This window comes from Talpa occidentalis, unplaced genomic scaffold, assembly GCF_014898055.3.
Source record: "Talpa occidentalis isolate TD23 unplaced genomic scaffold, MPIMG_talOcc4v2.1 talOcc4.2, whole genome shotgun sequence".
Classification (NCBI taxonomy): domain Eukaryota; kingdom Metazoa; phylum Chordata; class Mammalia; order Eulipotyphla; family Talpidae; genus Talpa; species Talpa occidentalis.
The window spans coordinates 35,643,844-35,656,905 of record NW_023602073.1 but is presented as its reverse complement, the minus strand read 5'-3'; the positions used below and the strand labels follow the sequence as shown (position 1 = coordinate 35,656,905).

Here is a 13,062-nt window from a genome sequence, read left to right as displayed (position 1 = left end):
CCATGGTGGCACAAGGTGTTAAGCACCGCACTATGAAGCAATCCACAGCCTCTGCAGCACAAATTTGATCTCTGGCCGGCAATGGAGCAACCCACATGGCACAGCAGACTTCTCCTGTCTTGCCCGCTGCTCCCCTCAGCAGTGTATTTTCTTCAGGCCAAACATGGAGCTGGAAGGGATTATGCTAAGCAAACTAAGTCTGAGGGAGAAAGACAAATATTACTTGTGTCACTTCTATGCGGAATATAGAGAAACCAAACAAAAGCTCAGATAAAGTCAAACTACAAAACTAACCCTTGAAATCTGACTAGAACTGCAGCTACCAGAGGGGAAGTGGGAAGAGCAAGAACAAAGTGTGGAGGAGCACAGTGGTGGATTATGGGGGATTGGGTGGTGGGTGTGGTGTATTAAAAACACCTGAAGGGGCTCATCTAACACTTCCAACAATGATGTAAACCAACATTACTTTATATATATATATATATATATAAAGTATATGTATATATATGTATATAAACCAGATCTTCTGGGATCTCTGGCTGCAAAGGGCATCTACATGTGTCTGTGCTCATATCAGCATAACATGAGGAGGTGCGGAGACTGGCCCAGCCCCGCCCACCATGACCCTCCCCACACTGACCTGTGTCTTTCCCTGGTGACTTTCCTGCTCCAGCAGAGGGGCTGACTCTACCTCTGCCTGTACTTTGTGTTTTCCTGAGAACAATGTCTACTTCCCTGCTGAGAATAACCATCCACATATGAAATTATTTTTTTACCTTATCACATGGGGTTGATGGGCTAATTAGAAAGATTTGAGAGGAAATAAAGAGTCCTGAGGACCAGCCACAGCTGCAGGTTTGCTGTGCTGAGTCTGTGCAGGTGGGGGCGGGAGAGGCTGTGAGGAGCCGAGGGGGACGGGGCCTGTGTCCAGTCGGTGCTCAGTGCATCATGGGCTTCGATGTGGTCACTCCTCAGGGGTCGTCTCTCTGCTCCTTTGTCCTTGTCCTTCAGGAGCACCTGTCCCAGTAGGGCCTGTGATCACAGGGACTCTGACATCACCTGGGCCTGTCCTGTCTCCAGAAATGTGGGTGGAGGTTGCATGAGGCTTAGTCAGCCTAGGCTTGGGTCAGAGTTCATTCCCTAGTCCTCATACTCTGTGTTTATGATTTTACTTCCTGCGTTTTATTGCTTTATGTCTGTTCTTTTCCATGTTTACAGACCAGGCCTTATGTCCTCTGGGCATCCCTGTCTCTGACAGCAGCAGGAGTATCTGTCATTGTCCCCATATGGCGCAGGGTGGCCCCTGCTCACAGGAGTATCTGGTGTTAGAAATTAATGTCCCCACTCAAATAGTTTTGGTACTTTTTTTTTTTTTTAAGATTTAATTATTTATGAATACAATTACTGGGGTATAAGCCAGTGGTGTGTGTGTGGGGGAGGGGTGAGAGGATTCACCAGAAAGAGTGGGGAGCAGAACAGGAGGATCTACTGAAATACACGCTGAGGGGAGTGGGCAAGACAGGAGAGCTCTGCTGCGCCATGTGGTTTGCTCCCTGGCCGGCTGGGGATTGAACTTGTGCTGCAGTGACTGGCAATAGCTTGATAGTTCTGTCTTTGACCCCTGTGCCACCAGGGAGGCTCCGTTTTGGGACACTTTTTGAAAAGATTTCCATCTTTTTCCCCACCATTTAAAAGGACCCAATTTGGGTATTAGTAGAGGGGAGGATCAGATAATTCCTCTTCTTAGATGAGTCCCTTTTGGGTTTCTGTCTTCTCTGCAGCTGCCCCCTCTCCCCACCCTCAGGTCTGATATCCCAGATGTAAGCTATGTTCACTGCTGGTTAACAATAAGACCCATAAACCTAGGATCTTTTTTTTATATAGGTTTTTTTTTAAAGATTTATTTATTTATGCATACAAGAACTGGGGTGTAGGCCAGAAGTGGGGGGAGCGGTGAGAGGATTCACCAGAGACAGAGTGGGGAACAGAACAGGCAGACTGACTGACATACACTGCTGAGGGGAGCAGCGGGAGAGACAGTGGCTGTCGATAGCTTGATAGTGCTGTGTCTTTAACCCCTGTGCCACCAGGGAGGCCCAGGATCTTCTTTTCTAAAGGGAGAACTATTCTTGTGTGCTGTGGTGTGCAGGTTTGGGGGTGGGAGAAAAAGATGGGGGTGGGGGGGAAGGAGCAGCATCTGTGATAAAATAGAGGGGACACTGACGTCTCTAAGAGTGGAGGTGTGTGTAGAATGTGGTCTGAGGCTACCTTAGTAGAGACACTGTCTCTGCAATGGGGAGGTGCTTTACCCTGATCCCTGATCATTCATAAATTAATTGTTGCATCAGATGTGTGACAGGCTGTTTTTGCACCTAGGAAACCTCAATGAACTAAATACAGCCCAACTTGCTGGTCTGTGGAGCGTGTGTCCTGGTGGGAAGGGGACACTGGAGACTGTGACAGTAAATAAGGGGCGTGTCTGGTTAGAAGTGGGTAAGGATGTGGGGAGGTGGCCCAGAGTCAGGGTGCAGGGACAGGGAGGATGGCACAGTCAGTGTGGGAGGTCTGTGTTCTCCACATGTCCCCAGATCTGCCAGTAGGAGCCCCGGCAGGTGCTCCAGGTCCTAATCATCTCCCATTTCCAGCCACAGCCCAGATCCTGATGGTGCAGGACGTCCTCACAGAAGCAGCCTGGGTGCTGAGAGGGTCTATGGGCCCCCGAACTCCCAAGTGAAAACGGGCGTGTGCGCATGTTGTGCAGGGAAAGGGGCTGCAGCGGCAGGAAGGCACAGAGCAGGATCTCTAAGACCCTGTGCAGATGGGTAAAGGAGGGTCCTGGAGCCCTTGGTCACTTTCTCAGGCTTTTATTGGGATTTACCAGGTACACGGCAGGCAGGTGTGGTGGGGGGCAGGGAGCTGGCAGGCCTCCCAGCCCCTGGTGAATCTTCACTTTTCCTGGACTTTCCGGCGTTCTGTCGTGGCCTCGTTCTCTCTCTTCTGCTTCTCTTTCTTTCTTCTGCTCTTGTGCTTCTACTCTTCTCATTTCCTTTCTATTCTTTTCTCCTTTGCTGTTCTGCTGGTGTCCCGTGACACGACCCTTATAAGCCAGTCTCAGCCCAGGTGTACCTATGTGTGCCCACCCCCCACTCCTGGGGCTTCCATCAGGCATGCAATTCAGGACCGCAGGGTCCATCATCAATCCTAGTGGTTGGAGGGCACAAAATCCTGATAATCACTTTCCCTACAGGGGCCTTTCTTGCTCGTAGATCCAAGAATAGGTGAACATCTTGAGCGAGGGACAAGGCCTAAGGCAGGCCCAGGCTGGGCAAAGGAAGCCACCAGGTGAGTCACTTAGAACCAGCCCCGTCTGAGAGAGACCCCACAGCTGTCCCTGGAGCTTAGCCCTTGGACTCACAGCAGAGGAGCAGATACTGCTCTGGTGCTCTTCTAGCTATTCATCAAGTCCTTTCCACCAAAAAGGGTCCTGGGAACCCCCTGCACACATGCTCGGGGGCTCTGCACACATGCACACATGCTTGGGGGCTCACTCCCCATATTCATCCCCAGGAGGGAAGATGTGACAAAGGAGGCAGCAGAGGCCCCTGAGGAGACACTCGGGGACTCTCCTTGGGCCAGGCTGTGAGGGAAGGGCCTGCATGGACACCACCGCCTTCCTCTGACATGTTCCCTCCAGTTCCTTAAGATACAGCAGAAAATGATACAAATCTAAATTCTAGAAAATAATTCCCAAAAATGTAGCTGCATTGCTGTTATCAAATCGTAAACAATACCAATTACCACACCAAAGAAGTAGATGTGACTTCTCATCCCACAGGGTCTTCTGTGAGCCAGAATCTAATAATTAGGTAATGTGCAAAAAAATTGCCATTGGAAATGACACGTATGTTTGAGGGCCACACTGAGACCCTCCAAAGACTGCAATATCTAAAGAAATGGAAAAAAGAGAAGTTTCACAGGAAGAAAGCTGGGAAACTGCCTTAGCCTGGTGTTGAAGGTTAACACCATCAGTGATGAGTCAGGTGGAAATGATGTGCCCTTTTTGTGTTGAGTGGAGAATGACGCTGCATCCCTGTGGTCTACTTCCTCAAACCAACAGTCTCACCAAAAAAGAAAAAAAAAAAAACCTAAATTAAGGGACAATATTCCTGAGCAGGACTCTGATGGAGGCTAAGAGTAGAAAATTCAGGATGGAGGAGTCACATGACCAGAAACTGGAGGAGGGGACAGAAGTGCTTAACATCATCATTAAACCCACTATAGAAATGAAAAAACGCTTTGGGCCAACTGCTATGGCAAGTATCAGACACTATAGGAAGTATAAGGAGGCTCAGACCAGAGCTGGGATATGGGGATGGGGCCATTGCAGAGAATCACTGCTCCTGACAAATCAGCCTAGTCACACCATAGAAGTGATTGAAGATAAATAACAATTACACAAAGGAATGAAGCCCTCTCAACTAGAACACTAAACCAGTGCACTGTGGGAAGACTCAGCTCGGCTCCCTAGGCAGCCGCCTGGGACCTGCAGGCTTCTGCTAACACACCCGCCCTCTCCAGGTGCAGCTCTTCCTGCCTGCTTGTGTCTGCATGAGCATCTTCTTTCTGTGTGTGTGTGTGTGTGTGTGTGTGTGTGTGCGCGCACACACACACACACACACACACACACATGCAAGCCACTTAAAGGGGGACTCTGGAGAAACTTTTCTCAGAGGTGACCCAAGAACCCCCATCTGTGACCCCAACACCTCTCCAGAGTATCACTCCTCACCAATGTCAATGTTATAAAAACAAGGAAAGCCTGAGAAACTGCCTTCTAGGCAAACTGGATGGGATTATGGAGCATAAAATGCACATTAGCTTTTGCTTTCAGCATGGCGTTTTGTAATTATGTCAACATTGCTGTATTAGTTGTAAAAATAAAAATTTTACTCATGTAGGATGTTAACACTGAAAATGGGATAAACAAGACCTGTGTGGGATAAACAAAACCTGTACTACCTATGCAAGTTTTCTGTAAGTCTAACAGTATTCTTTAAATGCTATTTTTTAAATACCTCGATATTTAATAGGTTGGAGAAGGAAAAGTTTTTCTACTTTCGTTTTCCCAGATATCGTTATCCTGGGACTGGAGTAGGGATTCTGGGGGGGAGGGGGGAATTGGAAACCTCACACCCAGGGCAGGCTCCGGAGTCTCCTCTCCTCTGAGCCCTGCTGCTCTGACTCCTCACAGAGCATCTCACCCCAGGACGCCGCCCTCCAGCACCCCCAACTCTGCCCACCTCAGCCCCCGCCCCGTCCTGGCGGCTCCACCAGAATCCGGAGCAGCGCGGCAGCGCCCCCGTGTGGCCACAGGGCTGAGCACAGGCGCCCAGAGCCGCCCTTTCTCCTGCTCAGCCAGGCCCTCCCCAGGCTCCCTGGGCCCCCAGCGGCAGGACAGGGATCTGCACACAAGGGGGCGCCCAAGTCCAGTGTCAGGTCAGAAGTCCCCAAATTTTCTTCCTAGTAGTCCTATGGACTAAGAATAGAACCAGGTTTCCAGATTTTAACAGCTGATTCCCAGATTATGGGCAGATCCTCCAAATATTCCTTGAGTCTTGGAATGGAGCCTTTGACTCTAGAGTCTCTGTAATTTGTTTCTGCTTCCAGGGGTGAAAGCACCTCCTCCTGGCAATCAAACTTCAATTTCCCCAAGAGCCCAGGACCTCACCCAGGTAAAGGACAAGTTTTCTAGAAAAAGACAAGGCCCGTGAGCTGACCATCGAGCCATGTCCTGCAGCAAGGGGCAGCAGAAATGATCCAACTGGAGAAGAGCTGGAGGTGGTAAGTGGGTGGATTATTGGTTGAGCACCACACCTAAGGGTAACAATAACTATAGAAAGATGACCCACTATGTAAGAAAATAAATAAATATATATATTTTAAAGTTCACCACCTTGAATGAGGGACGGACAGAGGAGAGTTCCCAGGGCATGACTTGGAAGATGGGGAGGCTCCTGGAAATGGAGCAGAGGATGAAAATGGGGACTAGGGGATGGGGCCCAAAAGGAGTGGTGGGGGCACCAGGAAGTGTGGGCCAGGATGGGCAGCATCGGGGACACTGCCGGGAGAAGGTCTGTGTGGGTGACACGGGCTCTGGCTGGGGGCTGGGAGAGTCTCTGTTTTCTCCTGGTAGAACTGCAGAGGGGTTGACTCTATAACTGACCAGTAAATTACTCGTTTTGGGCCTTTTCCTGTCCGTGCAGGGCTGGTGTGACTCAAACACACATACTCGGGCTGATGAAGGAGAGAGATGAAGAGAAGACAGATGTTTGGAGAAGGCCCCCATTTCCTGAGCCAGAACATCATCCTCAACTCCACCAATACTAGGCGCCAAGAGGAGGGCAGAGCAAGGCCTGTGCTGCCCTCGAGGACCAGCCCTGGGGACTGATTCTGGGGGTCCAGGGCCCCACTCCCTGTAGGCGTGTCAGTCAGGCCTGCTCACACCTCCAGGCTGCTGACAGCCCCTCTGTGCCGTGACCCTGCAGACACCACTCTGGAGATAGGGTGAAAAAAATAAAAGCAAACAGCAAAATTAAATGGAATCTGAAAACAATAGGAATAATTGTATTCAATCAGATTTATTTTGAAGGACACTTTAGGGGCAGGGACACACATCAGAGTCCTGGGTACTGTTCTCCTGGGGGAGAACAAAACAGAACCTGGTCAGAGAGGAGATAACAGGAGGGAATGATGGGGGTGACTCTCCCATTGAATCCACCTATACTGTCCCCAGGGGCTCAGGGATCCAACCCCTGATCCACACTTACCTGCAGCCTGAGTGTAGCTTCCTCCGTTTCCACCTGTGGGAAGAGACATCATGTGAGACCAGGGAGGAGTCAGGTCAGAAGCCTAAAGGAATCTTCTAATCCTGCACCACAGGGAAGTTTCCAGAACTGTGAGTAAAGACCCAGGACAGGACTGGGAAAAATGAAGAAAGGAGGTGAGGGGGGTCTGGACCAAATGCCCTCTGGGCAACACACGTGTGTGTGGATGGTACTTCCCATTAACCAGCCAGGGCAAGTTCTCCCTGGGACATGAAAGGCCCCCAGTGGACAAGATCCCCCACTCCCTTCCCTACCTGAGCGCTTCTTCCTCCACATCACAGCTGCATCCACGGCAGCTCCAGTGAGCACAGCTCCAAGGAGAACCAGGCCAGCAATGATGCCCGCAGTGGGGGAGGAGGACTGAGAAGGGGGCACTGGAAGGGAAGGGAGAGTGAGACCCTGAGCTCCAGGGCTTATCCTGACCCTCTGAAGGGCTCCAGAAGGGCTCCTGATGGCCCTGAGAACAGCCTCAGTGCCCACATCCTCCTCCTTACCCCATCTCAGGACTCGGGGCTCCAGCAGCCCCTCATGCTGCACATGGCACGTGTATCTCTGCTCCTCTCCAGAAGGCACAACCACAGCCGCCCACTTCTGGAAGGTTCCATCCCCCCCAGGCCTGGTCTCCACCAGTTCTGTGTCATGGGTCATGTCTTCCCCATCTTGCTGCCAGGTCAGGGTGATGTCCGCAGGGTAGAAGCCCAGGGCCCAGCACTTCAGGGTGACATCATGCTCAGAGGTGGGGTGGTGGGTCACGTGTGTCTTTGGGGGATCTGAGGGGGTAAATCAGAAAATTCACATTTTGAGTTTCCTCCATGGACACTGAAGTATCCTCATGTGACCATCCTCGGAATGGACAGGACAACTGGTTTGGAAGGAAGAAACATAAAATGTAGAAAGCAGGGTAGTGGGGGGTGGGGTGGGGGGTGGAATCTATGAGATTCCCTTATTCCTTAAAAAGTTCTAGAACCAGGATAAAAGCCCAGGCTAGGATGATGCAGGTCTCTAAGGAGTGGAACACAGACTTTATTTCCCACGAGGGGGGAGGGGAGAGGTGAATGACACAGAAAAGCAGGAATCACATAACTGAAAATGTTCTCAGACCAGAAACAAGACTGAGAGAGAAACTCGTGGTTCTCAAACAGGCCCCTGGTCAAAAGGACCCGGTGACGTGTGATGTCAGGGACTGTCTGTCTTTCTCAGGAGAGACGGATCCCTTCCCTGTCCTTCAGGAGAAGCCGGAGTCTCTGGGAGTCTCTCCAGTGCAGAACATGAAGCCCAGGGGAGTCCCCCTCTCGGGACTAGGGAGAGGACTCGTTTCCCGCAGTGACTCCAGGCAGGGGGGGACAGGGAGGCCTCCAGGCCCCTCTTACCCGTGCGCTGCAGAGTCTCCTTCCCGGACTCCAGGAATCTGAGCAGCCACCTCAAGTCCTTGTTCTCCAAATCGTTCTTGAATCTCTCTGCCTCACCCTGGGCCTCCCACTTGCTCCGGGTGATCTGAGCGGCCGTGTCCACCGCGGTCCAGGAGCGCAGGTCCCCGTTCAGGGCGATGAAATCGGTGCCGTCGTAGGCGAACTGACTGTACCCGCGGAGGAGGCGCCCGTCGGGCCCCATGTCGCAGCCATACATACCCTGGAAGGTGTGAGACCCTGTCCCCGCCCCGTCACCCCGCAGTCACCCCGCCCCCCCCCTCCCGCCAGGAATAAACTAAACAGAATGAAACAGGGTGAAAGTCCCACGGGCTGTTCCCGGGCAGGTTGCAGAGAAGCCTGGAGGGGGAGACCCTGAGCGACCCCCCGTTCTTTGGGATGGGGGTGCTGACCCGGCCCGGACCCGCGCCAGCTCACCGGTCTCGCTCTGGTTGTAGAGGCCGCGCAGGGAGTCCAGCTGCTCTCGGTACCACTGTGTCATGTCCCTTAGCATCTGCGTCCTCCTGTCCCACTCCTCCTGCTCCTCCTGCCCCACCTGCCCCGCCCAGGGCGCCCGCGGCTCCAAGCTCCCGCCAGGAGAGTCGCTGTCGAAGTGGTCGACCTGCGTGTCGTCCACGTAGCCCACGGAGATGAAGCGGGGCTCCCCGAGGCCGGGCCGGGACATCGCGGTGTGGAAAAACCTCAGGGAGTGGGGGCCTGGGGGCGGGAGGGGAGACCCGGGCTATTCTTCTCCTTCGGGGGCTCGAGTCCCAGGGGGCGCCCACGAGACAGAAAGTGGGTGAAAGACGAGTGAGAGTGAAAAGCGGCTGCGGGACGAAATGGCCGGGACTCGGGGGGCCAGAGGAGGCTGGGGTCTCGGGGGACGGAAAGGGGCCAGGACGGGGCGGGGCCGAGGTGGGGGGACACCTAGGGCGGCGGCGAGGTCGCGCCTTTCCCACGCCCGCCCGCGCCCTCGCTCCCGCCTCTGGGAGCGCCCTGTCCCCTCCCGACCCGCACTCACCCGCCCGGGTCTCCCTCGGGGCCGCGGCCACCGCGAGCAGGAGCAGGAGGGCTGCGCCCCCCATCCCCCAGGACGCGCCTCCACCCGGGCTGGGGAGACGGAGTCCCGGCGGGCGGGTGAGGACTTTGGAACGGGGCCGCCCAGGTGCTGATTGGAAACCTTCTCTGGAGACCTGCAGGCAATGGGGAGTGAGCCCTGGGGTGAGTCACCAGTATCCAGGCAGGAGGACCCGCCCAGGCTGTGAGCCCAGAAGTGAAACCGAGGGGAGAGGGCGAATCCCCAGCAGTCACCTTCCAGCCCTGCACCCCGCGCTGGGGACTGAGACCCAGACAGCCACACCCCGAGACCTGGGACTTTGCCGCCCCCTCCTCTCCTGCTCCGAGACCTTTGTCACACCGTGTCCCTGAGTCCAGGCCCAGGGACTGGGTCTGCAAGCCTCAAACATTTTTCTTTCAGAAACTCTGTACAGTCTCACAAATTATTACGGATCCCATGTATAATTTTGTTATGTGGGTTACAGCTTTAAATATTTAGAATAAAACGTTTTTAAAGATGTTATTGCTTCTTTACTTTAGAATATAAATAACCTGGGGCCTCCCTGGTGGTGCAAGGGGTTAAGCATCAGCACTATGAAGTGACCTGTAGCTGCAGCAGCACCAGTTCAGGCAGAGGCAGACCTCTCCTGCCTCACCTGCTGCTCCCCTCAGCAGTGTATTTCTATAGATCTGCCTGTTCTGCTCCCCACTCTGTCTTTGGTGAATCCTCTCACCCGCCACACCTCTGGCCTCTACCCCAGTTCTTGTATGCATAAATAAATAAATCTTTTTTTAAAAGAAGAATATTAATAACCTATGGTATGCTAATGATGGAGTTTTTGGAGTCAACGGGTTTGGAGTGCAGGTCCTTGGGTTCACTCTGGGAAAGGTTTCACCAGAGTTCCTGTTTCAGCGACACATGAAGAATTCCCCAGGCGAGTTACTCCACAAGACAGAGACATTAGTTATATTTAAAGAACAGATTTATTAGACAAGGAACAGAAGAGTACAGGACACTTTCATAGACACAAGTGGGAAGGAAGAGCTGCCCCCCGAAAGGCGCAGGTTTGCTGAGAGAGACCTTCATGGTTGCAGGAGGGCAGCCTTGAGAAGAGCTGCTTCCACTGAGGGAGGTCAATGAAGACAACTGCAGGCATGATGCAGGTCATGGCTAGGCAGGAGGCTGCTGCCCTGCAGAGAAGACAATTGGTGAAAAGATGCACCTGCATAGTCACAGGTGGGCGGAGGGATTGCTGCCCCCAAACTGTGCAGAGACTGCACTGACATAGTCTTTTTCTGTTTGGGAGGCGTCACTCTTTGTGAGCCTTCTGGTTAGTTGTTGATGTTGGACAACTATGCAGAATCTGAAAGGGACAGAGATTCTACAAAGGGCTCAATCTCTGTATCTTTACCCTTGGGCCCGTGCTCTAGACAGCAGTCTGATACCAGCTTGGATTTTCTGCTTTGTAATCTAGGCTTTGGAGCCTAAGGATCTTGGCTTCTAGATCTGTATCAATGGCTGTGTTAATCCCTTCTACCCCCTGCTCCTTGTGTGAGCCAGATTTCTGGTCTTGGGTCATCTCCTTTCCAGTCTTTTTCTATTGCTCTCCTCCATCTTTCACTAACTTGACAACTTCCAGTACTACTTATACTTTTGGGATTTTTGGTGAAAAATAAAGTGAAATTTTTTTAAATAATTTGATTCCAGTGTAATGAATACTGAAGATCTTTATAAGTTATTGGAACACTATATTACTTTAAAAAAAAATCACACGTTAGCACAAGACCCAACCAATATGCAGGAGAGTGATGAGAACATATATTATTGAGCAAATGAATATAATAAAGATTCCAGCAGAATTTCCAGTCTTGGTGCAATTGTAACAGGGTGCTGCCCAGGGAAAGGGGAAGGTCCAGGTTCCCTTGCCCCACCCAAAGGAGGGTGGAGCTAAAGAGAAGAGAAGAAGCTGCAGAGGAGACTGGGGAAGGAAGGAAGCAGGATGAAGCCATAAGGAGACCTGGAGGAGGCACATGGAACAGAGAGACATGTGAAGAAACTACGTTTACCTTTTGGTCCTGAAACTGATGTGGGTGAGAGACCTGTGGGGAGGTGACAATGGCAGCCTTTATCTTGATTTTGAATTTGCTATTTTTTTTCCCAATCTTGTCTGGTTATTTTTGATCCTTTTTTGTGGGTCCCCACTAAAAGATGCTTTAGATTTGTGGCAGGCTTTTGGGCCTTGCTCTGGCCCGAAAGACCATTCAGGTGGTCTTTTACCCACAAGGGAATGGGTAACATGGGTGCTTGATTTAGAAACTATATTCTTTGTCTTTTCTGTATTGTTTACTAATTGTATTCAAGTTCCTTCCCATTACAGTCTTACATGTTTTGTGTTGATGCAGTGGATGGCAGAGCCCATTTAGAGCAGGCAGTTTTGTGGGGCCTGGGGTGCTCCTCTCCCTGCCCTGTAACACAATGAACACTCCCATGCAGGCATAATTAACAAGTTTGCTTACTCACAGCTCTTTCCCTTTCAAGATGCAGGGCCAGGGCCTCAGCACACTTATCTACAAGGTTGGGCAGTCAACCAGCTGGCCTATCTATTAAAGGGCATCCCCAAATGCCTGTATCTTCACCCCCTTGCCTGGCCCCCCTTGTTGGGGGACTTTGCAGCAAATGGTTGTGCCTGCTGAAAAACGATGCTATTGATGGAGGACAGGAATGAAAATAAATAAATAAATAAACTGCAAAAGGAAGCACCACAAGACCAGAAACGTGGCTCTCATAAGAAGATGGGGGTAGAAGAGATTAGCATAACCGTCAACACAGTTATGGAAACTAGGATCCTTAGGCACAGACTACACAGTTGTGAAAACTAAGATCTTCAGGCACCAGTGCCTGGATTACATAACATCCAAGCAGGTATCAGAGCACACATCCACAGGTAAAGATGTGGAGATTGAGCCCACTGTGGAATCTGCTGTCCCTTTCAGATTCTGCTTAGTTATCCAAAATCAGCCACTAACCCTAAAGCTCACAAGGAGCGGCCCCTCCCAAACAGCAGAGGACTATGTCAGTGCAGTCTCTGCACAGGCTCAGGGCAGCAAGCCCACTGCCCACCTGTGTCTATGCAGATGCCTCTTTTTACCAACCCTCTACCTCCACAGGACAGCAGCTTCCTACCTGCCTGCCCGTGACCTGCACCATGCCTGGACTTCTCTGTACTGACCTCCTTCAGCGAAGGCCGCTCTCCTCAAGACTGCCCGCCTGCAACCACGCAGGCCTCTCTCAGCAAACCTGTCCCTTTCGGGGCAGATCTTCCTGCCCGCTTGTGTCTATGCAAGTGTCTTTTACTCTTCTGTCCCTTTCCCTAATAAACCTGTCCTTTAAATATAACTAGTGTCTTTGTCTCATGGAGAAACTCGCTGGGGAACTCACCATGTGTCGCTGAAAGGGGAGCTCTGGTGAAACCTTTCCCCGAGTGACCCCAAGGACCCCAGACTCCAAACCCACAGACTTCACAAAAACAACGTCACTATCAATGTAACAGATATGGACACAGTTGTGTCTTTAAACTTGGTCTTTAAACTGGTGCTCTGACTTACGGGGCTACCCAGGTCTCGGACCTCATGCATGAATAATAAAGCTTCTGACCTCATCATTATGAAGTACCCCTTGTTCTTCCTCTGCCTGGGTAAAAGGCCAGAATTTATTT

General features: G+C 51.6%; 1 protein-coding gene and 1 long non-coding RNA gene across 4 annotated transcripts in view; one reads left to right on the top strand and one right to left on the bottom strand.

Annotated features, from left to right (window-relative positions):
• Window positions 1-9,437, bottom strand: part of LOC119252034 (class I histocompatibility antigen, Gogo-B*0201 alpha chain-like) — a 44,454-nt gene extending 35,017 nt beyond the window's left edge. The window contains exons 1-7 of one of the 3 annotated variants that reach the window (XM_054698529.1): window positions 9,312-9,437; window positions 8,729-9,007; window positions 8,255-8,530; window positions 7,379-7,654; window positions 7,139-7,258; window positions 6,828-6,860; window positions 5,913-6,553 (exon numbers count right to left, since the gene is read on the bottom strand). In XM_054698529.1, coding sequence (XP_054554504.1) covers window positions 6,489-6,553; window positions 6,828-6,860; window positions 7,139-7,258; window positions 7,379-7,654; window positions 8,255-8,530; window positions 8,729-9,007; window positions 9,312-9,375 — 1,113 coding nt within the window. In that variant the 5' untranslated portion in view covers window positions 9,376-9,437 and the 3' untranslated portion in view covers window positions 5,913-6,488. Of the gene's footprint in view, window positions 1-5,912; window positions 6,554-6,637; window positions 6,698-6,827; window positions 6,861-7,138; window positions 7,259-7,378; window positions 7,655-8,254; window positions 8,531-8,728; window positions 9,008-9,311 lie in introns of those variants that run through there. The other 2 variants (XM_037519269.2, XM_054698530.1) reach the window with 2 other exon arrangements.
• Window positions 3,132-6,613, top strand: LOC119252036 (uncharacterized). The gene is made up of 4 exons (XR_005126702.2): window positions 3,132-3,342; window positions 4,959-5,034; window positions 5,668-5,841; window positions 6,264-6,613. It is a non-coding gene; the product is annotated as an uncharacterized LOC119252036 (long non-coding RNA).
• Window positions 9,438-13,062: the final 3,625 nt, after the last annotated feature.